This window comes from Ovis canadensis, chromosome 20, assembly GCF_042477335.2.
Source record: "Ovis canadensis isolate MfBH-ARS-UI-01 breed Bighorn chromosome 20, ARS-UI_OviCan_v2, whole genome shotgun sequence".
Lineage (NCBI taxonomy): Eukaryota > Metazoa > Chordata > Mammalia > Artiodactyla > Bovidae > Ovis > Ovis canadensis.
In genome coordinates this window covers 62,430,452-62,457,636 of record NC_091264.1, presented here as the reverse complement: position 1 = coordinate 62,457,636, position 27,185 = coordinate 62,430,452, and the positions used below count along the sequence as shown (strand labels likewise).

Below are 27,185 nucleotides of genomic sequence, written 5' to 3'. Positions count from 1 at the left end.
CTTTGCATTGATCACTTATGAAGGCTTTCTTCTCTCTCCTTGCTCTTCTTTGGAACTCTGCATTCAGATGGGTATATCTCCATTTCTCCTTTGCCTTTACTACCTTTGTATGGTAGTAAATAATGATTTGTACAAAAAGAAGTATTGGGACCCAGAAGGTGAAAGGATCTCTCACTTAATCAAAAGATACTTACTATTATCAGAGACCTGTTAATCAAAAGACTTACTATTATCAGAGACCTGTCAGCGTCTGCAAAACACTGTTTCTATGTACTTGATACTATCACCTCATTACCACGTGAAACCCAGCATTACACTTCAGTTTTTCCTCCCTTCCCTACACCATGCTTATCCTCTAAGGCACTTGGGCTTGAAAACCAGCCGTCTTTGACATTCTTCTACCTAATCACCCATGGGCTACTCAGCTTCCAGGTCCTGTCCTTTTCTCCTTTAAAGATGTTTTTCATAACCCATGCTTCCTTTCCCTCACTGTGGCATCATCCTGGTCCACATTCTCATGACCTCCTCAGGTTTGTCAGGGTATGAGAGTAGAAAACTTGCCCAATCACATTACCCGGAATCCAGTTCTTCTGTTTGACTTTCTAGGCCTTATGTAGCGGGAACCCACAGTACCCACCCAGTCTTCTGCTCCAGTCAGATTAGGCTTACTCTCCTGCAAACAGATCGTGCGCCTTATGACTTCAATAGTCTGCTCTGGCAGGTGCTTCTCTTTCTAAAACTTTCCTATTCATCATTCATCTAGTTTTAAAATTCCTACAATGTCTTTAACTTTCTATCTCACAGTTCAGCACATTATTTGTTTGCTATTTTAGTCTTCACCATTGTTTCAAGGGTATTAGTGTCGGAACTCACATATTATACAGACCTCAAGAGGAGTCCTGGAGAAGGAAATGGCAACCCACTCCAGTATTCTTGCCTGGAGAATCCCAGGGACAGAGAACCCTGGTGGGCTACAGTCCATGGGGTTGCAAACACATGACTTAGCAACTGAACAGCAACAAAACAAAAAGAATCCACTTAAGGTTTTTCAATATCCCCTTCAGTAAACCAACCAGTGTTTAGAGACTATGTTGACTAAATCCTGCACCCCAGTGATATATTTTTATCAAAACAATTTAATAATTCTCTTGGGTTCTTTTATTGAACTATCAAATTAATAAATAATTCATTGAGGTTTAATTTTTTCAAATCTGTCATCATTTGGTTAAGTATAAAAAAGCCAATGAGCCAAGCAGCCTAGTCGGGATTGGTGAAAGATCCGACTTTATACTCACTTTTTCTACTGTGTTCCAAATATATAAATGCTGTGTGGGCTGCGGTGGAGGCGGACTAAAGCATCCTTTCGTTCTCCAAGAACAAAAAACTACTAGGCCCTTATTTCTTCAAAATTTTGTCTGCGAACCCACAACTTCCAATTATAACTTTTACAACTCTGTTCCTATGGCATGATCTACAAATTCTCCTTTTTTTTTTCTTTTAGTTAGGCTTACTTTTTTCATCTTTCATTCTGTCCTCCCCCGACTTCTGCCACACATAACAAAAAAACTTATTCAAGTGATTGGATAGATATTCCAGAAATACTTCTAAGCTGTTTTAGGACAGGAATGAAAAGAGGTGTCACTGGGGTTATTAGCAAAAATCCTCAAGTTTAATTTTCAGTCAAAGTTTAACTTCTGAAAAGCACTCATCTTATTTCCAGCTCACAACATTGTAACAAACTTTTTAGGTCGCAAAAGTGTGCTCACTTTCAGGGTCCATAGAGTCTCGGATCCGAAATAAGGATTTCGGGCTTCCTCCCTGCGTCCTGGGCTCTACCGCGGGGGAGAACGCTTTCAATCTTTTTCTTCAACGCCTGGCCGCCGGGGTGCGGACACGCTGGAACGCCCCTGTGTGACGTCCGCCCGGCCGCGGCTGCCGAGTTCCGGCCCTCGGACCTTCCGACGTCTCCTCAGACGTGCCCGCGGGCCCGGCGAAGGACGCCTCCAGGTCTCCATTCGCACAGTTAAGGGCTTACACGGAGTGAGCCCTCAGGGCCAGCAGCCCCGGACAAGCTGACACGTGCCTCCATGGGAGGAGACAAAGCGGCAAGCCGACTCGGAGAGCTCCGGGAAGGAAGGCCAGCCCAGGACCCGCGGGGACCGACCACAGCAACTCAGCCACACACCCGACGGTTTCCGCGGAAGGTCAATTTTCAGGGCTCAGCCCCCGCGCGAGGCGGGACTTCCGGCAGGAACACAGCTTCCGTTCGGGGGCGGGACTTCCCGTCGGGGCGGACGTAGGTCCGGGCGTTTGGCGTGTGGTACCCGCACGTGGCGCGCGCGTAGGGCGCGGCGTTCACAGAACGGTTCTGAGGCGGGCGTTAGCTCAGAGGCCGTTGGACCGGCTGGCGGAACCGTCCCTGTGTGCTCCCGCCATGGACTACCGGCGGTTGCTGATGAGTCGGGTGGTCCCCGGGCAGTTTGACGACGCGGACTCCTCGGACAGGTGGGCATCCGGAGTGCGCCGCCGCCGCCGCCGCGGTCCCCTGGGGGCGTTGACCCTTGTTTGCGGTTGAGAGGGAGACCAGTCATAAGCATCTTCCTTGGGCATCTTTTCTCAGCCGTTTGGGGCTTTCTCCATCCCAACCGGGCCTTTCGATCCAGGTGACGGCAGTTAGTTCGCGGCTCCCGGGTTGTCAGCATCCCTGAGGGGTTAGAGTTGTGGAGAGCGACAGGGAAGCAGGTGTTTGAGCTTTTAACTACCTAGCTTTAGCTTTTAGCATTCCAGAAATGTTTAAGCACCTACTGTGTGCCAGTTCTGTCCTCGGCGCTGAAGACGGTGATGAACAAGACAAACTAAGCCCCTTCTACTTGGGAAGGAGGCGGAGACATAAGTACATGGAGATTTTTTTTTCTTTTAACCAGATGACATATACTATGCAAACAGTTGATAGAACTAAGCAGTGACTTAACGGTCAGGGAACGTGAAGTCCAGATGGGAAGGGCGAAAAGGAGCCAACCTCTGGAAGCAGAGGGGGAAGAGGGGACAGCAGGTGTGGTCCCTCCTGGCTGTGGAAGGAGGATCTAGAGGTCGCTGCGCCCAGAGCACAGTGGAGGTAATTGAAGAGATCGGCTGGTGCAGAAGTGAGGAGCCAGAGCCTAAGAGCGAGGAATGGAAAGGATCTGAGAGATTCTTCTTGATGCTGTAGAAAGCCACACTTTGAGCAGGGCAGTGACATCACCCAGCGTGTGATTGAAAGGAATCATTCTGCTATGGAGGAGATGGTTTGGGAGGGCAGGAGTGGACACGGTTTGAAAGGACTAAGAAAATTCAGTTCATAGATCATGGGCGCTAGACCGAGGTGTTCTGGAAGTAGAAGGACAGGTTTCTAACCATAGAATAGATGTGAAGTGGGAGTCAAAAGAAATTGGGGATAACTTCTACTTTGAAAGCAAAATGAAACAGTCTTCATTTTGGAATTATGAGAAAATGGTTTTTACTTTATATTCATAGTAAGGATTTACTGTGTGCAGACGGTATTGCTTTATTTTTCAGTAAATACAGGTTGATCGCTTTCTGTGTGACAGATCTTATATCACTTGATCTTGATACATTGGTAAATGTTCCCCTGGGTGACAGAGGTTGCATTCTATCAGGGGCCACCTATTCAGTAACTGGACAAATTATTTGTATGAGTTTTGGGTAAGTAGTACAGAGGAGAAGAACCGGGCAGCCTTCCCTGAGCAAAGTTAATTACTGGAAGGGTATGTAGTATTTAGCCAGAGAAATGAGGAAGGCATTGCAGGTCAGTGTTTTCAGGTGAGCGTGCAGCGGTCCCTAGGGACTAAGTCAAGTGGGAGGAAGAAACAGAGCCCGTGCGACTGGTGAACAGTCACGAGTGTGCACTGGACACTGTGAAGATGTAAACCAGTGGGTTTTGCCGACTCCAGGAACTTGGGAGACATTGTCACAGCTTGGGGTGGTTGTGCACTCGTGGCATCTGGAAAGTTCGGGCCAGAAATGCTGCTGCACAGGACCACCGCCCACAGCAAGGGATTGCCCAGCTGAGGTGGAGAAGCTGTGGTACAAGTGACAGTATAGCTTTAACATGCCACTTGAGGTTGTTGGCAGTCTGAAGGATCGATTGATGGATTATGGTTATGAAATTCTAATAAACAGCAGGGGGTTAATGATTATTTGTTCTCTTCCCAGCCGTATCCATGGAGATTTGGAGCCCTCTAAGCCGTGGCTAATTAATGAGTCAGGATTGCTCATCTGAATTTACTTAAATTCCTCTCTGCCTGTGTTGAAATGCGTATCATTGTGTTTTTTACGTGATTTCTATACTTGCTCTCCACCTGATGCCTCAAAACTGGTAGTATTGCCTCTTGGGAATCTGACCTGCAGACATGTTGTGTTGGTGTGCACAGTGGTTTGTTAAAATTGAACACACCAGTTAAGTGGGAGATTTTCCACAAAAGTGCAGAGTTCTGGCTTCTCTTGAGAAACTAAGAAGATTCAGTAACGCTGGTCTGAATTTTCACATGGCAAAAACAGACCCTGTTAGTTGTAATCCCTTACTCTGGGCCAGTTCTCTGGGTTTGACAATCCCCGCTTCTCCCATTTAGTTATACCCGGCCCTCTTCTCCCATTTGTGCTGCTTCTCGTCACCATCCTTCCTTTCAGGAGCAAGGGTGATTTGAAGTTCTTTGTGTAACACAAGTCTTGATAAAGCTTTTTTTCGTTGTAGAGTGATAATTGAGTTCAAGGTAAGGCTTGAAATAAAGCTTTAGACTTATTCCCAAGATTTGTCAGAAAGCCTCCCCTGTGTGCTCTTAGAGCAGCTTTGTGAGTGGTTTTCCTGGAGTTCAGGTCTGCTGTGCTGATCAGAGCTAATTCATTCAGCAGAGAAATAACAAAGGCAGGAGCAGATTTAATAACCTGATGAATACGACTTCTTTAGTCGGACCTGGAGAATCACCCAACAGCTGAAATAGAACTCAGAAACAGGACAACTTGGTATTAAGTTTGAATTTATTGGGCGATACATGTTGTAACTGAACCTTTTTGATATATCTGTATAGATTCGTCTACTCTCTCTTAAATAAATACATATGTAAGTCCAATTAAGAATGTGTAAACAGGCTAAAACATTGTTATTTCTAGTGAAAACATTGACTTGAATACCGTCAAAGAGGAAGGTGATGTTGTATTTGAAGACCTTCAGAGTAACGCCAATGAGAAGATGGGTGAGAGTGAGCCGGAAGAGGAGGAGGACGGGGAGGATGACGATGACGATGACTGGGCCTGGGGCGATGGAGTCGGAAAGCTCACCCGGTGTTTCGCTTCAGGTGGAGGGAGTAACCCTCAGGTATTTTATACACAGTCCTGTATGTCTTTGTGTTGTTTGCTTATGTCCTCTTGAGTTGTTTTCTGTTGTGGTAAAAGTCACATAATATAAAGTGTACCGTGTCTTCACCACAGCTAACTGCACAGTTCAGTGTTCAGCGGTGCTGCGCACTCTCACCAGGGTCCGGCTCCCGAATTGTTCACTTTGCTAAACTGAACCTGTGTCCCCATTAGGCGCTAAGTGTCTCTTGTCTGTTCATAAGTGAAAACAAAGCACCTCTACATACTTAATGTGCTTTTCTTTATTTACTAGTTAAGCTGCACTTTTCTCTGTTTTGTTACTATTTGCAGTGAACTGCATATTTGTGTCTTCTCCCAGGCAGTTTTTTTAAGGCTCTTAATCTTATGATGATTTAAATAATTTTTAAATTTACTGATTATGGAATGAATCCACATCATTATCAGCAATATGGAAATGATGAAGAATGAAAGTCTGTGTAGCCTAGGACTGCAGAGCAACATAGCCTGCAGATCTTTTAGTAAATTCCAGAGCCACAAAAAGTCCTTTTAAAAAAGAAGACGTCTCTGAATGTCTAGCATATTTCAAGTGCATTTTTAAAACCCTCTTGGGCAAATGTAATTGATCCTTCCCTTCCCTTAGGGTACTCCCTAATAATTAACTATGAACCAAGGGAAGATGGGATGAAATTTAGGCTTGTATGTATATCTAGAGCTTTCATCTCTGGAACTCATTTCTTCTAGGCCAATAGACAGACTCCCAGCTTCAATGCAGCCAAAATGTCTACTCCAGCAGACAAAGTTTTACGGAAATTTGAGAATAAAATTAATCTAGGTGAGTTTTTAAGATACAGTTCCTCTCACTAGGTAATGAGAAGACTCTTCAAAGACAACAAAAACTGTTATAAAATTTTATTAGATCAATCAATGGGTATATTCAGTGTTACAGGGTAAATAATAAAGCTTAAAGGAAATTAAAATTTAGTAATTAAAAACATGACTTCAAGAAGAGACTCTAGCTGACACTTCTTTAGTCCTATGTTCTCTCCTGTTATGGAAATACAAAGGTACAGATGCTCAATCAGGTTATCATCGGTTCTGTATTAGATTTGTAGTAGGGTTACCTTGTAGTAGAATGGTGGAAACACTTGAATATAATCAAGTGTTGAATATAATCAACTATTGAATGTAATCACATTTTGTTTGACTTTCGGTGTGGCATTAATCATTTAATGACCTGTCGAATCCAGGGAATCACAGTGTGAATTTGAAGCCTCTTGGGAAACACGGGGTCTTCTTTCTCTCGTAGACGAAGGCTGTTAGGAGCCTGGTATGACAGCTCTCACATCTGATCATCCCTAGCACAGACCTGTAATTGGAAGTGAAACTGACATTTTTAGAATTATAATATTTATGATAGTTGTACAAAATATTAAATGTCTGAAAGAGCAGATAGAATATTTTTTAGGGATTTCTGAATCTAGATTTCTCTGGCTGAGAAATGACACCTGTCATGATGAAAGTGATCATCTTTGTTAGTAAGTAAGTGCTTACCCTTAAAAACACAAAACACACTTTTCATTACTAAAATACATAACTCCGTGTAATAAAATATTTAGAAAGTAGAGAAGGGAAAGGGGGAAAGTATCCTGTTTAGAAACTTTGGCTTATATGTTGTTTATGTTGTGGATTTTTTTTTTAGATAAGCTAAATGTTACTGATTCTGTAATAAACAAAGTCACTGAAAAGTCTCGACAAAAGGAAGCAGATATGTAAGTAAGATATCAAGTATATACAGTAAAGTAAATAAAACGTGACTGATATGAACTAATTGTAGACAGATAGTAGCACGTCTGTCGTAATTCTTTTACAAAGGATGTTCCTTTTTATACCTAAACCAATTCTTAAGTTTAAGTGAGGATATCCTGTGCCTTCTAACTTGAAAATATTAGATGAGTTTTCTTAAGAAATCTGTGCTAAAACTATAATCGTGTAAAATTCATGAAAGTGCTCTCAGGGTAACAGTGCTTGTAGATTTCAGTTTAAACTAAAATGGTAGAGTATAAAAAAATGTCCCCTTTTTAGAGCTTATTAAGGATTGGTCCCTTCCATGAAGTATTTTTTTAAAATGGAAAGTGAAAGTTAGTTGCTCAGTTGTGTCCAACTCTTTGCAATCCCACAGACTGGACATGCCCAGCTCCTCTGTCCATGGGATTCTCTGGGCAAGAATACTGAAGTGGGTTGCCATTTCCTCCTCCAGGGGATCTTCCCTACCCAGGGATTAAACCCGGGTCTCCTGCATTGCAGGCAGATTCTTTACCAACTGAGCCACTGGGGTAGCCTTAAAAATGTAAGAGCAGATTTAAAACTAAATAGTTTAACTGAAAACAGTTTCCATTTACATTTCTATTCTCAAAAACAAATGTTTAAGATTTGGCTCACCTCCTGTTGCTAATAACTCTAAAGCATTAACAATATGTTACAGAAAACACTAAGATCATAAAAATAGCAGTGTTAGAACTGAACTTAAAATTAAAACGCAATTTTCTTCCGGTTTATTATTACACATAAGGGATACCAGCTTTTTGAGAAACAGCCCATCGTATTTCACTAAACTGCCTGTTTGGATCTTTCATTGGTTTAGGTTAGTCTGTGAATTGAGTCACATAGTATATGAGCCAAAGTAATCAGAGTCTATGTTTTTGTGCAGTAGCTGTGTTGAAATGATAAAAGCTTGTTTCTTTGTAGAAAAGGACTCTGAAGAGAAAGCCTTATAAATTACTTTAATTCTGTACTGAGAAAATCATTAACGGTTTAAGAAATAGTACTTACAGACTTGTTCTCTTTTTCCAGCATAGTTTGTTTTACCCCACTACTCTTATTTAATCCTTCTGAAATATGGATGAAAGTTTTTTTTTCTTACTGCAGATACGCTCCCTTTGCCCTAGGGAACTGAACGGCTTGTTAAAGGCAGTGAAGTTTCACACAATGGTGAAACTACAACGAGGTTATGAAATGCGTTATTAAAGAACTACCTGCTTAGGAATATCATGGAATAATGTACATTTAGAATCTTTTGATTTTGGCTCCTCTGAATTTTGAATGTCATCTTTACTTTTTTGGTTTTGTCTTAGGTATCGCATCAAAGATAAGGCGGACAGAGCAACTGTAGAACAGGTATGGTGTAAATGAATGTGTTGCACTCTTTAAAGTAGTGCTTCTGTCTTTGAATCATGATTTGCTTTGATCCTCCTTGCTTCATGCTAATGTCACCTAGAATTGCTTTTGTGTAAAATTGCTCCTCCTCATAGTTTTGAGTTTAGAGATCTACATTTTGCTTTATTTCTGAAAGCACTTTAAATAGATGAATTAGAATCATGCCCTGCAGAATGGCCCATGAAGCCACCCAGCAGTGCTTTCATATTCTTGGGGGAAGCAGAACTGCCTGTAAGACCAGGAATCTTTTCTTTTGTCTTAAACAAGGTCTGCGGAAATTTTGTGAGCCTTCCCAGGAGATGAGTCAGGTATCTACCACAAAGTGTGGGTGTGGGTGTGGGTGTGTGGGTGTGTAGGTGTGTGTGTAGAGAAAAGGAGAGAGACAGTAATGCCTTCAGATATTCAATTAGAATCCCTTACTTGGTTTAGAAGTTAGACTTGTGTTATTCTTTATGCAGGAATGCGGGGGGAAACCCAACTTTCCCCACCACGTGTCAAAGGTTGTGATTGGATATTGGAATTGACCCAGGTATCTGATGGGAAGAGAGTGATGAAACAGGTCAGACCATCGCTTCTGCCCCCTGCCAACCTCCCTACCCGTCCCATACACATAGCACAGACACATTTGGAATAGTGGTATTCCAGAGCATTCCATGTATTGAACTGAAGCCCTGTTGACCTACAGTTCCATGTTAGTTCTGGGTGTGCAGCAGGGACTCAGTCAGACATGAATCTTCAGATTTTCTTCTAAGTTACTGAACAGGCATAACACCCTTTAAATTCATTGCCTTCTGTTTGTTAAAGCGAATCTGAGGTTGCATTTTACTTGAGACTGACTGCTCTGACCTTGAAGGAGATAAGCCTTTCCCCGTTTTACCCACCTCTAGCAGGGGTTGGCCAGCTCTTTACAGAGCTAAATGATAAACACCTCTGGCATTGTGGGTCACAGTTCTCTCTTTTTTTTTTTTGACTGCACCATGCCACTTGAAGGATCTTAATGCCCTGACCAGAGATTGAACCCAGGCCCTCTGTAGTGGAGAGTCCTAACTGCTGGACTTCCAGAGAATTCCCAATTTTTAACATTTCAGTATGTAGAATCCATTTTCAGCTTGCAGGCTGTAGAGAAACCAGGCTGTGGCCAGTTTGACTCATGAGCTGCAGAGTGCTGGTGGTCGCTTGGAGCTTTGTGTCCAGGGCAGCCACTGGGCTGGCTTGTCGTGTGCTGGCATTGTACAGCACACCAGGCTTTGAAGACTGTGTGTGAGAAACAGAATAAGGCTCTCTCTGATAACTTCTTTCTTTGCCACTTGTTAAAACAATAGTGTTTTAGATATACTGGGTTAAATAAAATAGAGGTTAATTTCACCTGTTTCCATGATGGCTGAAAAATACAAAGTTACCTCTGGTTTGATTGTATTTCTGGTAGCTGTCATGGGTCTGAAGTCAGTTTCTGCTTCCCTTGGACCTGTTGGCCTTTGATTTCCCCGACTGGGTGAACCTTCTGGTTTCTTGCCTCCCTGGCTCCTTTGGGTCTCATCTCACATTTTACTCACTGCGGATGAGTGATTGAAACTGTGCCATCGCGACTGTCTCTTCGCCGAGCAGATGGCACAGTGTGCTTAGCTCCAGGTTCGCGTCTAATGCTTCTGTGAGAGATCCTTGGTCCACTGTGTCTGAACGTTCTGCTTTTTCGCATTTCTATTTAGGTGTTGGACCCCAGAACACGAATGATCCTGTTCAAGATGCTGACGAGGGGAGTTATAGCAGAGATCAATGGCTGCATCAGCACCGGAAAAGAGGTGAGCCAGTCTTTGGATGTCTGAATGTCTCCATGCTCGCTTGCTTACTTCAGAATCCAAGGTGAAACTGAAGTGAAAGTGGCAGTTGCTCAGCCACATCCTACTTGTTGCACCTCCATGGACTGTGCCCGCCAGGCTCCTCTGCCCGTGGGATTCTCCGGGGAAGAACACTGGAGTGGGTTGCCCTTCCCTTCTCCAGGGGATCTTCCCATCCCAGGAATTAATCCCTGGTCTCCTGCATTACAGGCAGATTCTTTACCATGTGAGCCACCAGGGAAGCACCCCCCCCCCCCCCAAAGTGAAACTCAGGCAAACTTAGTAAATAAACTGTGCCAAATCGGGATAGTTGAATCAGTGCCATTTCTTAAAAACGGCTGGGTTATGGCCGGGAGGAGCTGTGCACAGAAGTGTGCCTCCCCAGTGCTGTCAGCCCATCCTGGCATGCCCAGCACCGGTTCAGATGGTCAGACAGTTATGCTGGGGGCAGGGGCGGGGGTCTAGTCTCTGCGAGTCAGCACACGTCTTTCTCAGTATGGCTGTGGGGAAAGACAGGCATGTTACTTTCCAGTTAGCAACTTATTCTATGAGAAGCAGTTCTCAGTGAGACTCACTTTACAAATCATGAGATATGAGAATGTCTTCAGATATTTTCCACATACTTGAAATATAAAAATGTCTGAAACTACTCGTGTGTGTGTGTATATATATATATATATATATGTAGGTATTTATTTAATTCGAAGACTTGTTTTTGAATTATTCTTTATTGAAGTGTAGTTGATTTGCCGTGTTGTGTTAGTTTCAGGTGTGCATCTCAGTGATTCAGACATATATATATCTAGTGGGTCCTTGTTGGTTATCCTTTTTGTATATAATAGCGTGTATCTGTTAATCCCAGCCTCCTAATTAATCCTTCCCCTCACCTTTCCCCTTTGGTAACCATAAGTTTGTTTTCTTTGTCTATCTAACATATATTTAAATTGTTCTTTACTATATATGTAAGTAGGAGGTATAGTTACTATACCTTTTAGTATTATGTTGTATATTTTAATTCACATATTCAAAAGAGGATGGTATTCTTTATGCATATTATTTCAGTTTACTGGACTTTTTAACTTTCAAGGATAGAGTCAAATAGATTACAAAAGCAAAACATACTTAATTTCTTTTGTTTTTGACTTAAAATAGGCTAATGTATATCATGCTCGCACAGCAAATGGAGAGAGCAGAGCAATCAAAATTTACAAAACTTCAATTCTGGTGTTCAAAGACCGGGATAAGTATGTCAGTGGGGAATTCAGGTCAGCTCAGATTTTTTTTTCCCCAAGTGGCTTAATTTCTATATCCTAAAAAGTAAAAACTAGAATAATGGAATGATTGAAATAACAAGTATTTTTCTCATTCAAGATTTCGCCATGGCTACTGTAAAGGCAACCCCAGAAAAATGGTGAAAACGTGGGCAGAGAAGGAAATGAGGAACTTAATCAGGTGACTGTCTAGGGTGGGGGGGTATGTGTGCGCATGCATGCAGCAGGTGACTTGGGGGGGGGATGTCTGTGTGTTCCGTGTCTGGCTGTCAGCCGCGGTGCTTCACTCCCAGCAGACCTGCTGTGATTCTGCCAGGGCCAGGGACTCTCAGGGCTGTCCCTTAGATGTGCAGGGGTAAACAGAGGAAATGTTTCTGAGCAAATAACAACCACCTTCTCTCCCTGTTGTACAAACCCATCGCGGAAGAATTCTGCCATGACTCATGTTTACTGGGCAAGGCTGGGTCACGTGAAAAGCCTTGGGAGCCACGTGAGGTTTCGAGTTTACTGTGAGGGTGATAGAGAGCCTGCAGGATTTGAAGCAGGCAGGTGACACGAGCAGGTTGGGAGGATGACGTGTCATTTTGTGCAGGTGCTGGCCTGTGAGGCAGTTTTGTTAGGCCCCGAACTCTCGATCGTAGTTTCCTCTTCTTCAGTCCAACTCTGGACACATTTGTATATTCTTTGCCTTGGCACCTTTGTATCAAGTAAAGGCATCTTTAGGCTTCCTCATTTGAAGTTTTAAATATACTTCAAATAATGAAGGTCTTCTTTCTCTCCTTCAAATATTTTTTAACATTTTATTTGCTATATCTAGGTGTCATACACTGGATATTTTTGTACTATTAAGTAAAATCCAGGAGATAGTGAAGGACAAGGAAGCCTGACATGCTGCAGTCCATGATGTCCCAAAGAGTCGGACACGACTTAGCAACTGAAAGACAACCAAGTCTGCTTGTTTGAAAGTTGTTTTGAAATCTTATGCTCAATTAGCGACTGGCCATGAGTCCACTATTTTTATTAATCATTGTTCACACTGATCAACTCAAAAGAGAATCGCAAACATACCTTCTGTGTTGTCTTCATAGTTTTAACACCTCTGGCTTTGAACTGGGTGTTCGAGGCTGTGGGACCTAGTTCAGTTGCCAGTGCTTTGCCATTCTTGGTGATGTGTCACGGTGCCACTGACAGTCCTTGGCATCTTAGAGGTTAGGGAATGAAGTGATAGCTCAAGAGGCTGGGGTGCCATTTGCTCATAGCCTGTCAGTCCTGCACTGTGAGGAAGTGCACTGCCCGTTGTTTCAGAGTAGAGGCTTTAGAGCGTTGGTTTCAGCTTCTCATTTGTCCTTTTCTTCTGCTTTTGTATCACAGGCTAAACACAGCAGAGGTTCCGTGCCCAGAACCCATCCTGCTGCGAAGTCATGTTCTCGTCATGGGTTTCATCGGCAAAGATGACATGTGAGTGCCTGGGAGAGCTAGTAATTACATGCCCAGCATTGTATTTTTAAGTGCTATGAATCATCCAATATATGAATATTTCCCGTTTAAATAGTTCGTTTTGTCTTGGAATATCTTTTAATAAGTCTTTCCCACTCTATTAGTACATAGGGTTTTTAATTTGTTTAACCTTTTTAAGTCTCAGAATGCTTCAGAGCAACAGCGCTCACCTTGTTTTTCAGGAATGTCTTATGCTGGCAGAGCACCTGTTTGTGGACAGCTCTTTAGAACCGTATCTCTAGAGAGAACTAAACTGATCAGTGAGGAACCATAGAAGAGAAGAGTGTGTAACAGTGTAGCAGGAAGCAAGAAAAACTTGAGTCTGCTTATCTGAGTTGTTCACTTTATTTTTGTTCAAGGCCAGCGCCGCTCTTGAAAAACGTCCAGTTATCAGAGTCCAAGGCTCGGGAGTTGTACATGCAAGTGATCGAGTACATGAGGAGAATGTACCAGGACGCCAGGCTGGTGCACGCGGACCTCAGTGAATTCAACATGCTGTGAGTGGGTGACCCACGTGACCCTCCACGAGTCCCATCACATCCTTTAGGGAAATGAACTAAATCCCAATCCAAGAAGTCATCTAAATTCTCAGTTTTCAAGTTGGCTTCCACAGGGTCACAGGGTAGGACGTGTTTGGTGGCCTCAGGCACAGGATTGAGTGCTCTGATCACTGGTGGGGTTAAAAGGACTTTGGAAATTTTTCAGTTTTCATCTCTTGTTAGTCACAGTGGCTCTTCTCCTTATCCACTTTGGTCACATTATTAGTGTCTTCTGTTGCTCTTAAAATAGAAAGTTTTAAACAAGATGCAGGCAAGCAGCGGTGTGCCCTAGGCCCTTGGCCTGGCCCCTGGGCCAGTGTGGTGGCAGCGTGGCTCAGCCCTGTGCCCTGGCCCACGCAGGTACCATGGCGGAGGTGTGCACATCATCGATGTTTCTCAGTCCGTGGAGCACGACCACCCTCATGCCTTGGAGTTCTTGAGAAAGGACTGCGCCAACGTCAATGGTGAGTGGAGACTGGGCTTCTCCCCAGCTTGTTTGCACCTGTAGCTCCATGCTCCGCTAAGCTGTTGAGAGAGAACCGTGGCACTGAATCGTTTGACTCAGTGATACTGACACCCTTGGCCCAGGGATGGTGAATTTTATCTCTTTGTCTGTGAAGAGATTGGAATAGCAACCTTTTCCCTCACAGAGCCCTCACAAGCATCTTCTCTGGCAGATTTCTTTCTGAAGCATGGCGTTGCTGTGATGACTGTGCGGGAGCTCTTTGAATTTGTCACGGATCCATCAATTACATCCGAAAACATGGATGCGTATCTCTCGAAGGTGAGGTGGGGCCGAGACTGGGAGGAACAGGAAGCAGCGGTAGTGGTGGCATTTCTGTGTCACTTCTGAGGACTCGGGGTTTAGCATCATTTCTGTTCATCGTGACAGCTTCCAGAGACCTTTTCCTTCTGATTTCACAGATGAGGGATCAAACTCTAGTAAAAAACCAGTGGTAAAGCCAGGTTTCTGGGTAATGGATGTATGTTCTGTGGGTTGAATGTGAAGGAAGGTGATTTTTGTTTTCTTTCCAAGGCCATGGAAATAGCATCTCAAAGGACCAAGGAAGAAAGGTCCAGCCAAGATCATGTGGATGAAGAGGTAAGATTGATTCTCTGTTACAGCCTCGGAGACACTTGTGTCTTGAGGTCTTTTTTTTCATATATTGCTGGGGCATGATCTTGGTTTTATTAGATATGCAGCATTTTAAATGATGATGATGTTTCCTTGAGATGTAACATGTTACATGATTAAATTGACCCAAGTTGTGTAGCTTATATCCCATTATATCCTTCCATTCCTGGCCTGTTTGCCCCTAGTCCTGCATGGAGAATATTTTTACAGAACCCACTGGAGGATGTGATTCGAGAAGGAAAAGCCAATTTTAGTTTGCTACGGTGAATTTTTTTAAAACTTTTTATTTTGTATTAGGGCATGGTCAATTAACAAACAGTGCTGTAATAGTTTCAGGTGAGCAGCGAAGGACTCAGCCACACATATACACATACCCATTCTCCCCCAGACTCCCGTCCCATCCAGGCTGCCACACTGAGCAGAGATCCCTGTGCTATACAGGAGGTCCTTGTTGGTGACCCCGTTTTAAATACAGCAGTGTGTGTGTCCACCCCAAACTCCCTAATTATCCCTTCCCCCCATCCTTCTCCCCATCTTTCCCCCCAGTAACCATAAGTTTGTTCTCAGACCATAAGTCTGCAAGTGTGTTTCTGTTGTTAATGTGAATTTTTAAGTGATCTAAATGTTGATTACCGTAATGTTGTAGATTTTATATATTTATGTTTGGTAAAAAGGAAGACTTTTTGTAAGATGTTGGGAGTCAGTATGTTTTTTGTGAAAGTGATCCATCAGAGGCTTTTTAAAAAAAATAATTCTCAGAGCTCTTGGTGTGATGGGTGAGTATGGCGCAGCCCGTACTTCCAGCTGTAGCGCAGGGCAGACAGTGTTCCCACGGAAGACCTCTTCTTCTGTTATTCGTAGCCTGGCAGCACTTGCTCACAGCAGCTCCTTTCTCTCCCACTCAGAAATGCCACTTTCTGGAATACAGAAGGGAAAGAAGTGTTATTCCAAGGGTAACCATTTATTACTCTGTGTTTTATCGTTAGTCACAATCTCCTGTGGCCCAGCACACAGCACAGGCCGCACCAAGTGTGCAGACAGCCTGGCTGAGACTGCGCACAGGGGGTGTGGCGGTGGTGATGACCTGCTCTGTGACTGAGGGCACCAGCAGGCTCAGTGCGCATGACTGAGGGCACGGGCAGGCTCAGTGCGTGTGGGGCGCCGTGACTCAGTCTCCATTTCACTGTTCTTCTGCGTCTGTTAGGTGTTCAAGCGAGCTTACATTCCTAGAACCTTGACTGAAGTGAAAAACTACGAGAGGGATATGGATATAATGATGAAACTGAAGGAAGAGGACATGGCCATGAACGCCCAGCAGGACAACGTGAGTAGCTTGGTTTGTCTTCAGCAAGTTCACCAGGGAAGCCGTGGTCTTGAGTGTTGCCTTTGAACTAGTAAGACGGCTCATTCCCTTCGCATAGCACACCCTTTGCGTACGTTGCTTGTGGAGGACATCAATCCACTGGTCTTTACAAAAGGAAACGAGTGAGGCCAGCAGGCTGTAATCACAGGAAAGGAAGCTGTGTATGGAAGCCCAGGCTCTACACGGTTGCCGTGCTAGATCTATCGACAGGGGCCGGGGTCCAGCCCCCACAGGATCCAGGGCAACCTGAAAGAAAAACGGTGTCGGCAGATGATTTAGAGAGAGAGATAAGGAAAGAACATTATAGATGAGAAAACAGAGGCGAGAAAGAGGCTGATATTCTTTGGTTTACATAGAAAGCCAATAAAACTTTGAGACAAGTTTGCCCTGTTCACGGAGGCCACAGGTGCCTTCCCGGTCTCCCGAGGGAGTGAAGACGCAGAACGTCTTCTTATTCAGGTCTTAGAAACCTGGGCAGATAAGTGAACGCAGGGAGCCTCTATGCTCCAAGGGATCAGCCTGAAAAAAGAAAGTAAAAGAGAAAAAAAGAGAAAAAAGAAAAACACGGGGTGACCAAGCTTCTTCAAGTGAGGCCCATTGTTTTTATTTTTAAAAGGGTCTTTTATACTTTTACTTGTACACAGAGGCAAATGAAAGATGCAAAGTCATACAGAGTCAGCCCAAACATTACATCTGTTTTGTCTTTATCGAAACCAGGATTTTTTCTGCAAACCTTTCCCATAAATAATATTGTGTACATTATCTTCTGGCCTTGGAGGCCTATGAACATTTTATGACCCTCTTTTGATAAAGGCTTCTCCATCAGAAAACTTATTTTCCCTTGAAATGTTTTTTCTTATATTTCTAATCTATGTCAGCCTCAAAAAGTATTAAACAGAGTTACATTCTCACAAAGGTGCAGTGAGTTACAAGAAAGAACCAATTAGCTCAAAAGTCTGATGTGGTTAATTTCAAGGCTACACTTGTTTTTCTTGCTTTCTCACTATGTTAACTAATGTACTCCCAGGTGCACAGTGGATAAGAGATACGGGAACTTAGCAACAAGCATTGGCCCAATAATGAAATCCTACATTAGCACTACTCTAATAACTTTTAACTCTTTGAAAGGCTCTATGTTTTAGGCTTTCTGTGTCTCTCACAGTTGGGAGGCTGTAAATAATCACATGTGTAGCTGCAAGAGTCTGGATATATCTGCCAAGCAAGCTAAAATGCTAACAGAGGGGTTTTGATTGGAAATAGTCCTCTCATGTCCAGGAGACTTATTAGCTATAGCCCTAAGTTAATTTTCTCCAGAGAAAGGTGGTCAGGGATAGCCCCCTGTTAATGTCAGAGGAGTTGGTGAAAGTCATGAAATAGTAAAACAGACAGATTCTGGTTTGGGGGTAGATGCTCGAGAAAGCCTAGGGAGCCCGTTGAGTTCTGAAGCCTTGCTTAACAGTTCTCTTCCACATGACTTTTGTCATGGGTGGGATCTCCCATGGTGGCTCCCGGCAGACAGGCTCAAGGTGTGGAAAATTTGTTTCTGCTAAAGGAACAGAGGGTAAATGTTTAAGGCTTTGCAGGCCAAGAAACAAAATTGAGGCTATTGTATGGGTCATTATATAATGAGAGAAAAAATTTCCCCCAAATGTTTGATGACATTAAAAATGCTTATAATATTGAATATATAAAGCTTTTCATGACAGTGAGAAAGGAATGGAGTTATTTGGGGGAATAGAGAACGTTACACTTAGCTGAGCTTCAGAGCTAGGACTGCCTGTCACTGACTGGATACAGCTGTGTGTCCATAAAAACCCCCAGGCTGCAGGTGAGTGGAGGCCCCAGCAGGGTGTGCAGACCTGCTGTGGTTATGGAGGAGAACCGCACCCATCCTAGGCGCTGTGTCCCGTGAGACAGTTTGGACACCTTTTTATATTCAAACGAGGTATCATTCAGCCAGCAACAGTACCCTTTCTTAATATTGCAGGATATTTCAGTGCTCAGTTTTATGCTGATTCTTTTTGTTTTTGTCTCTTTGGTTTTAAGATTCTATACCAAACTGTCACGGGACTGAAGAAAGATCTGTCGGGCGTTCAGAAGGTATGAAGAACAAGTATTCATTTACATGAAAACTCAAAAGGGTATAAAATTATGTGTCAGTTATTATTAGTGTTGAAGTAACAGTGGTGCGCTGTTACTGGTGCAGATGCTTCCATGGTCCATGGGCATCGTGTCCGTTCCTTTTACCCGTGAGACTGAGCTGTGGGCACGTGTCGTTTGTTGTGTACTCTGCCCCTGAATTGGTCTGTTGTTGTAGCTGAGGCGTCGATCTTTTGTGTATCCTATTTTCGCTGGTGAAGCTGTTAACAGTAACCACGTGCTTCTAGATGTTTCTATAAGCAGCTTAAAATAGCCACGGGGTCTGGTCTCACCCTAGCGCACAGTCTGCTGAGGGCAGGGCCCACGAGTCTTGCCATCTCACGCTGCAGATTCCAGTAGTGATTTTTCTTACAGCAGCTTTGTTGTGTCTTAACATTTTCAAACAGCAGAGATTAATTCTAATTTAAGCAGTAATAAAGTTGGTTCTTACTTCTTTTGATGTTTTTAATGGATGTTCTTAATATGAAGGTTTGAGGTTTACATTTTGAAAGTTGACTGTCTTGTTTGTGGGAAGAATTGGACTAGGAGAATTCTTGGATTCTGCGTTTCTGGGTTTTTTGTGGCAGGTGTGACAAGGATAGTTGGCTTTGAATTCCAGAGCAGGAAGATTCTGTTACCACTGGCCAGGAAGCCTTTTTGTACATCACCATGTAAAGATCTGTGTTTTTTTTTTCTTCTTATGAAAACAAAGCCTTGTGCTTTAAAAAATGCTTCCTGCTGCTTTAAAAACTGCTAACCTTCAGGGAAAAAAGTGAACATGTTTTTTGTTTAAAGATTGTCTTCCCTCTTGGATTAACAAATGTTCCACTTGAAATTTAATCTGCAGGCCGACAGCTGTGAAGTTATCCAGATATGTTCACTTTTCTCTCTTGTCTGTGTTCCAAATCCCAGCTCAGCCCATGGGATGTGCTGCAGGGGGTGGAACAGTCCTGCTGTTGATCTGGGTGGCTCCCCACGTTGGGAGCATCCCCAGCCATCCTGGAATGGCTGCTTCAGGCTTCCTGCCAAGTGTGGATCCTGTTGTTTTGATGTTTCAGTACGGGATGTGATTTTCAAAGTCTGTGAGGCTGAAATCTGAATTCTGTCATTAACTCATTGAATGCCAGTAAGGAATTGGCTTGTTGAGAATAACATGGTCCTGTGATGTTTTCAAGGTCCCTGCACTCCTGGAAAGCCAGGTTCAGGAAGAGACTGGTTCTGATTCAGAAGATGCAGGGAGCGTGGAGTGCTCTGACACAGACTCTGAAGAGCAGGGGGATCACGCCGGCTCCAGGAAGCCCCCTGCCGACCTTGAAGTTGATAGAAAGGTTAGCTGAGAGCGCATGTTCCCACCTTTGTCAACACAACCACACAGTCCCTTGAGGCTGTGTGCTCAGATGTCTGGATCAGAGTAGCTGAAGTATCAATTTTTAGTTCCTGAAGTGTGAACTTTGCTTTGGTGGTAACATCATCTAGAGAGTGGGCTGCTTCTAGGAGCCCTTGGGCACTGCCCAGGGAGAGGACGCACTAGTTCAGTGCGTTGATCGAGAGTGGTCGTCATGCGCTTGTACGAATGCTGCTGGAGTGGCCCCTGTGGTGAAATAGCAAAAAACCGTCCCAGGGGCATTCTTACAGCCCAGCTCCCCATTTTCAGAACCTCAGAAATTTCTTCCACTGCTGCCTGTAGACATAAGAGACGCTACTGATGCAATGATCCATGATGGCTGAGTAACTGTTACTCTTTATTCTTAGCCTAATCCTTTAAACCCTGGAGAGTCTGGGTTCCAAGACTTCCAAGAGACAGCTCCCTAGTACACGTTCTCTCTTTGTCTCCTGGAAATATGTATTTTTTCTCTCATTCCAACATTTATTTCTGTTAGAATACAAACCACATAAAGAAAAGAAGTCGCACACATTTATTATAATAATGTCCCCATGGGCATCTGTGTCGATGGTCTTGCAGTGTCTGAAATAAATTGTAAAGACAGTGTTCACCCCTCAGTTCCACCACCAAGCCATAATCATTTTCAGTGTTTTTCTGACACTCGCTTTTTATCTTCTTACATAGATTTAACAATTTAGTTGTAATAATAATGTGACTACTCAGAATGAATGAAATTTGCAGAGTTTTTGCTTTTGGTTTTTTCCAAACTGTTTTCTTAAAAAACCACTAGTTGATTTGGTGGTATTGGGTCTTAACGGTGACACACATCACACAGGCCATCTGGCTGGGGCGCACGAGGGACCTTCGTCCCCAACCAGGAGGGGGCCCCCCACCCGGGGCCTTGCACAGCAGATCGATAGCCACTGGACCACCAGGAAATCCTCATACTTTTTATTTCTGTTTTACAGGAAAGAAAAAAGATGGTCAAGGAAGCCCAGAGAGAGAAAAGGAAAAACAAAATTCCTAAACACGTGAAAAAAAGAAAGGAGAAGGCAGCCAAGATGAAAAGGGGCAAATAGAACCAGAACTGTATCATGTACAGTAATTTTCCATCAGTTACGTTTCACACCTGTGCACTGAGCTGCCTCTGGAGGACGGGTTATTGATTTTAACCAAATGGTTTTTACTGCAGTGTCCCTGAGGACCAGTTTTCATGTAATTATGTAAACAGCTCTGAGCTCTGTTGTCTAGGTCCATTCCCTAGCTCTGTGTAGTATTGATAGAGGATTTATTTAAGCCACTATTTTAATGAACTTCATACAATTTTATTTTTGTATATTTTTATCTTTTGCAATGTTGCTTCTAAAGCACTGTAATTATTTAAACATATTGAGCATTCCCGCCCTTTGTGTAAGTGTAACGGCACTTTGGACAAACTTAGGCAAGTTGTTTTTGCTTTGTTTGTACCAAAGACACACCTGGGATTATTGGACTATAAGGCCATAGTTTCTACGAAAGGGAGATTTACCGATACAGAGAATTCAGTTGGCTGTTGATATCATTGTTCATTGCAGCTTCATTCTATGTGTGCTGATAATTATTTATAGTATACTTACTCTTCATCTTTACTGTTCTTCTCTGAGCTGGTACCTCCCAGTTCATAAGCTATTTCACATTCAAATATGTGGCCTATTCATTCATTCATTCATTCATCAATATTTGGGTGTTTTAGGTATGGGAGACACAGCAGTAAATCAAAGGCAAGTTCCATGGATAATCCTAGTTTTCCTTAAGTTGAAGCCTGCACTGGCTTGGATCCGTGGGTTACTGAGGGACGAGCAGGGTCAGCTGCGTAAAGCAGCCAGAAGTTACTGCCTTCAGGTAGTTTGCATTTTCATAGGAAGACAGTGTATCAGCCTAGTAAATTCCATGGAAGAACTAGCACTGCTTGGGGCAGTGGAGGCATGCACGTTTAGAAGAGGCCATATTTGGGCAGATACTTGAAGGCTGTGAGTTGTGTGCCTGTTGGGAGAGAATAATGGTCCAGGCAAAGCAGACAGCAAGTGCAAAGGCCCTGAAGCAGAAGTGTGCCTGAAATGTTGCAGACACCAAAAGCTAGGGCATCGTAACCACTTGGGGGGTAGGGTTGGGTCCGGGAGATGGGACATAAGTGGCTTAGATCGGGTGGTGGTAGGCGCCTGGAAGGTTTTGAGCAGAGGAATGATGTGATCTGACTTGTTTTTAAAGAATTGCAATCACTCTGACTTCCATGGAGAATTGACCAGGAGGCAAGGGGTAAGGGCCTGCTGGGTATTTATTGTGACCTGTGTGAGAGATGATGGTGGCTTGGTATAGGATGGTAGCAGTGGACATGGAGAGAAGCCTTTGGATTCTAAGTATAGGAGCTACAGGATGCGTCATGAGAAATGCTGATTTTAACTGTGGAATCAAAAAAATTTGTGTAGATGAACGTGGTTTCCCCTAAACTGGAGCTTGCCCCTGCTTGTTTGAAAATCAGTGGGTTATTGAGGGAGGGGCAGGGTCAGCAGAGGTCTTAAAATTTTAAGCAGACAGCTTAAATTTTGTGTTCATAATAGCGTCCCTTCCCGACTTGAAAAAAGTTCAAATACGAAATTTCAGGAAAACACAGTTGTGTTTCCTTTGAAATATTCTACAGTGAACACAACGGAGGAGAAAACAGACAGGTGGCTGAGCAATGCATTGCCCTTTTGAGGGGGTCACCTTCAGGACCCTCTGGCTTTGGCCTGGGGCTGGGGCCTCCTCCCCAGCCAGTGTGCTTAATCCAGGTGCTCAGGCTCCTCGATGCCATCTCTGCTGAATCGAGTGTAGTCGCTGGGTTTGGAATCAGTTTCCCTGGGCAAAGCCAGTGTTGCCCGGCTGGCCAGTCCTCATCCCAGGCTGCCAAGAGGAAGTGGCTTGTGGTGCGCCCAGACGGGACCTGCAGGGGAATTCTGGCTCAAAGCGCCTTCTTCCTGACAATGCGCTGACGTGGCCCTTTCCCCATCTGGATTCTGGGCTGTAGCTGTGGCTGTGCGGGAACCAATGGTAGCCTTCTTGCGGGACGGGTCTGATGCCACTTCCCTTGTTTGACTCTCGCCAGCTGATCTAGAAGAAGGAGCCCCGTCTTAGGTAAACGTCCCTTTCTGGCTCCAGTTGCAATAGAATTTGCGCACCTGATGGGTTTGGTGTCCCTGAATTTCTGGTGAGCTTTGGGGGTCTCTTGGCCCAAAGGCTGGGACATCGTTTTGTCCACTTTGGACGTACCTGGTTTTCTGTCCTATTTTGTTGATTTTCTAATCCCTTAAAAAAGTGCAGGCGTTTCTTCTCTCAAAGTTGACTGTGAGGGATCTGGGTGGTTTCATGGAAGCATGGAGTCACAGTGGTCTCCTCTGTGGCTGGAGTCCTTATTTTTCCTTTGATGAAGCAGTTCAGGGACAGCCTCTTTCCCCCACCCAGGAGCACAGCCTTTGAGCCTGGTCTCAGAGTGAGGAGGTAGGTGGGCGCCATGGCCGACATCCAGTTTTCTTCAACTTTTGCTTCTCTTTTACGATGATGGACTCAAGGTTGGAGAGTTTTGTAGTTTGGTACCAAGAGTGGTTAGAGAAGATCTGTCCTTTTTGTGAGTTTCTGTTGAGTTCAGTGCAAGCAGCTTGCTGTTTCTTGGTTGTGGGCCCATCCTGTTTTGTGGCTGATTTCATTAACCTCTCGACTCAGAAAGTGAAGAGCTGAGAAAGTTCTTCTAGAAGCTGGTAAAATTCAGTCGAAGGGCATCTTGAGTGTCATGGGCTCTGAAGGTTGGCGTTTCTAAAAGTCCTTTTTGTTTTCAAGAGCTTAACAGATCTTCTAACATTTGGTGGTGTGTACACATACGATATTCAGGGCTTGACTTGGACTTCAGGGGCTTGCTTTTTGATGGCGTGAAGGTCGCGTGAATCAGCAGCTGCAGCAGATCCTCGCTGTATAATTTCCTGTGAAGATTTCCTATGACCGTGTCAGATAAGGTTTTCAACCACTGGTGGTCATAAAACAGGAGCGCTCCGTGTTTTCTGTCTCTTGAATCGGGCTATGTCATTACATGCCCTGCATTTTGGTTGGAGTTTTTAACTTCCATATGCTTTGGGTTTGGGTTGCCTTGGACATAAGGGCATTTATCGGTGTTCCGGGGGCGGTTTTAATGTTGGGTCTGAAAGCATCTAAGCTGGTTTCCAAAGGAGAAGACAGCTCTCCTACACCCATGCTCTCCAGAGATCTTAGTCCCAGCGGAAGTGCTGTGGGAACCTCTGGGCTTGAATTTGAAGAAGGAAGACTTGTGGACTTTGGACTTTGGTTTCCAGCTTTCCTTCACTTTCTGTATCACTCTACTTCCTGCTGTGAGGGCTGGCAGGCGCGGCTGCCGGGAGGGGGCCCTTGTACCGCCTGGAGAGCCACACAATACCCTTTTGCCTTTTTTTCCAGACTAGCAAGGGTGTCATCTGTGTGAGCACAGTTGTCTCCAGCTCTCTCAGCGCTTTCTGCATTTCTTATCACCGGGTAGTAATTTCAAGGCCAAGCAACTTCATCATCTCGGGGTAAAATTTGACCCTTTACACATCTGCCACGTCGCTCTTCTGCGGTCGTGAACCCGTCGTGGCAAGGTGGCAGGTCCCTGGGCCTGGGTGCCTCAGCTGGAGCGGGGCGGGCAGGGGCAGGTGGTGAAAGCTGTACGGGAGCAGGCGCCCCTGTGGCTCGCATCTGTGGTATAGCGGGGGGCGTGAGTGGCTGCCTTGGGGAGCAGAGGGTATCGAAGGCTAGACGGTCAGGGGACCTAGGCCGGCGTTTTGGAAGGACTGTCCTGGGTTAGGACAGGCTTGGTTGTCTGTGAGAGACATGTCTGAGTCTCCATCAGGCTGGGGTGTGGGCCAGCCACTGATGGGGGGTGAGTGGTGTCTGATGACATCACTACCCTCAGGACAGCCAGTGTTTAAATGGGGCAAGGAGAGGGGGTCCCCCAAAGGGGCAGTTGAGGATACGAGGCGCTTTGCTGGCGTCAGACACCGCATGGGTCCCACACGGCCCTGAGAGAGCGCATCAGAGTGATGAAGGGTTGGGAGCCTGGCCGCGTGAAGCAGGCACATGCCACCAGTGTGGGGAGCTCAGCACAGTGCCTGCTTCACGGGGCTCCTGTGAAGGATGCTGAGGGGAGCTCGGGGGAGCTTGGCCAGGGCTGGGTCAGGCCAGGGAAAGTGAACCCAGCCACTGACTCTTCGGTGTTCCCGCGGCGGTGTGAAAAGAGGTTCACAGAATCACCTAGAAGGTACCTTGCCTCTCCCCAGAAAGGCTGAACTTCAACCCACGAAGCCTCTTGCTGTGGTTGGCAGGTTACAGGAAACATGAGCTCACAGGAGCAGGATGCACAATGCTGGGAGGATGTGGTCAATGGAATCAAAAAAAGGGCAGCAGGGAGGGAAGGAGCCAGACGTCTAATAAAAAGGAAAAGAGGCCTAAGAGACTTGTCAGTGCTGTGACTTCAGCTGGACCCTGGTTAGATGAAACCAGTGGTAAAAATATGGGCTGTTTGGGGTTTCTTTTCAGACAAACAGGGAAAACTTCAGCATGGAGGAGGTGTCAAGTGATAGTAAGGGGTCATTCGTTTCACCAGATGTGATAGTGGAATTTGTGCTTGAAATGGTTCCCTCAGAGCCTGGACTAAAGTCTCACTGGGTGAGATGAATAGGATGCCTGTGATTCAAAATTCTCCATCCTTCCTGAGTCCCCAAAGGACAGCGGTGGATGAAGGAAGAAGAGCAGGTCAACAGTTGCTGAGACAGAGTACTAATGGGTGTCTCGGGATTCATTACCCTCTTTTCTCTCTTACAATTTCTGTAAGAAAAGAGCTGGGTTTTTTCTGAATCGAAGTTTCTATTAAGTGCTTAAGACAGGGCCTGCCACATACTTTACTGTGTTATACAAGTGTCTGCATTTTTGTTTTGTTCGCTCTTTTTAAGTAGCTTTTTTTTTTTTGCCTGGTCTTTAATTGTTTAATCATCTGGGCGAAAGAGGAAGGCCTCAGGAGGACTGTTAGTGCCTTCTGGTACCAGCTCAGCTCGGTGTCCCCTGACATGCCTTTGGTTCTGAGATTCCGGTTCCCTGGTGGAGGCAGCGTCAGAACATGTGTGCTGAGCTGCCCTGAGTCTCGGTTCTGCCCAGCCTGCCCGTCCCCTTCGCAGTGACCTGTCCTGGCCACCCCTGGCGTGCGGTCTGCCCCCTCAGCTGAGGCCCCTGCAGTCCTGGTGACCTTTGCGTTGTTTTTCTGAAGCTGCTCTGACAGGCTGGCCCCGTGTTACTGCACTTCGCAGACACCGAGACTGTTTTACTGACTGAAGGGCTGTGGCAGCCCCGTGCGGCCCCTCTGACTGCCGTCCCTGGCTTGGCTCACTCGCGACCCTCGTCATGTGATGGTGGTTCTTGCCGTCTTTCAGACCCTCTGCCGGCAAAAAGGTTACAGCTCGCTGACAGCTCGGGTGATGGGTAGCATTTTTTAGCGATAGCACTTGAGTGTGAGCATCACTCTTATATGCACTGGGAAACCACACACTCCGTGTAACGTGTTTTCCTGCGATGGTCGCCCCGTGTTGCGGCCGGGAGCCAAGCACACAGTGCATCCGAGCTCTGCCTGTGCGTGTATGTCTGAGATTGCCTTGCACAGGTCGTGTGTCTCTCCCTCGCCTCCCAGCTCCTCCTAGAATAAGCTCCACGGGGCAGGGGTGTTTACCTTTGTTCAGCTTTGTGTCCCAGCACCTAGAATTGTGTCTAAAATATCGTAAATGCTCAATAAACACTTAAGTGAATGATACACTGTGTTTCTTAAAGATGGGGCTGTGACATCAGTTGCACTCCTCTCCCCCCACCCCCCCGACGCGATGACTAGGAGCTGATGTGGGTAGACTTGTGTCCTCTAGCCCTCTGTTCGGTGAGCGGGTCTTGCCGCTTTAAGGTGACCGGCCTGAGCGAGGTCAGGGACAGGGCAGCCCCTGCAGCCTTCTGTCCCCAGAGCCTTGGCATCACACAGCTCCCCAGCCAGGGGAATGGGTGCATCTTAACCTGGGCTGTTGCTGTGACTGCCCACTCGAAACCGTTTGACAGCAGTGCTAGCCAGAGCGCTTGGGCAACTGTCTATCAGCTGATGCGTCATTCAGAAATCCCACGCCACCGTAACATGAGGGAGCAGGAGGCCTGGTCACTTCACTTCTCTTCCCAAGCATGAAAGTGGAGTGAAGTCACTCAGTCGTGTCCGACTCTTTGCGACCCCATGGACTGTAACCCACCAGGCTCCTCCATCCATGGAATTTTGCAGGCAAGAGGACTGGAGTGGGTTGCCATTTCCTTCTCCAGGGGATCTTCCCAACCCAGGGATTGAACTCAGGTCTCCCGCATCGCAG

At 45.2% G+C, this 27,185-nt stretch overlaps 2 protein-coding genes across 2 annotated transcripts in view; one reads left to right on the top strand and one right to left on the bottom strand.

The window, feature by feature from the left end:
- The window catches only part of CAGE1 (cancer antigen 1), a 39,668-nt gene extending 37,400 nt beyond the window's left edge, over positions 1-2,268 (bottom strand). Inside the window, exon 1 of the mRNA XM_069563105.1 lies at positions 1,767-2,268. Coding sequence (XP_069419206.1) covers positions 1,767-1,779 — 13 coding nt within the window. The 5' untranslated portion in view covers positions 1,780-2,268. The remainder of the gene's footprint in view (positions 1-1,766) is intronic.
- On the top strand, positions 1,925-21,307 carry RIOK1 (RIO kinase 1). The gene is made up of 17 exons (XM_069563098.1): positions 1,925-2,505; positions 5,167-5,371; positions 6,112-6,202; positions 7,070-7,139; positions 8,502-8,544; positions 10,290-10,382; positions 11,571-11,683; positions 11,790-11,870; positions 13,061-13,147; positions 13,546-13,683; positions 14,086-14,189; positions 14,403-14,509; positions 14,762-14,827; positions 16,065-16,184; positions 18,270-18,323; positions 19,538-19,690; positions 20,715-21,307. The coding sequence occupies exons 1-17, from the start codon at positions 2,435-2,437 to the stop codon at positions 20,823-20,825; spliced, it is 1,707 nt and encodes a 568-aa protein (XP_069419199.1). The 5' UTR covers positions 1,925-2,434; the 3' UTR covers positions 20,826-21,307.
- The last annotated feature ends 5,878 nt before the right edge of the window (positions 21,308-27,185 follow it).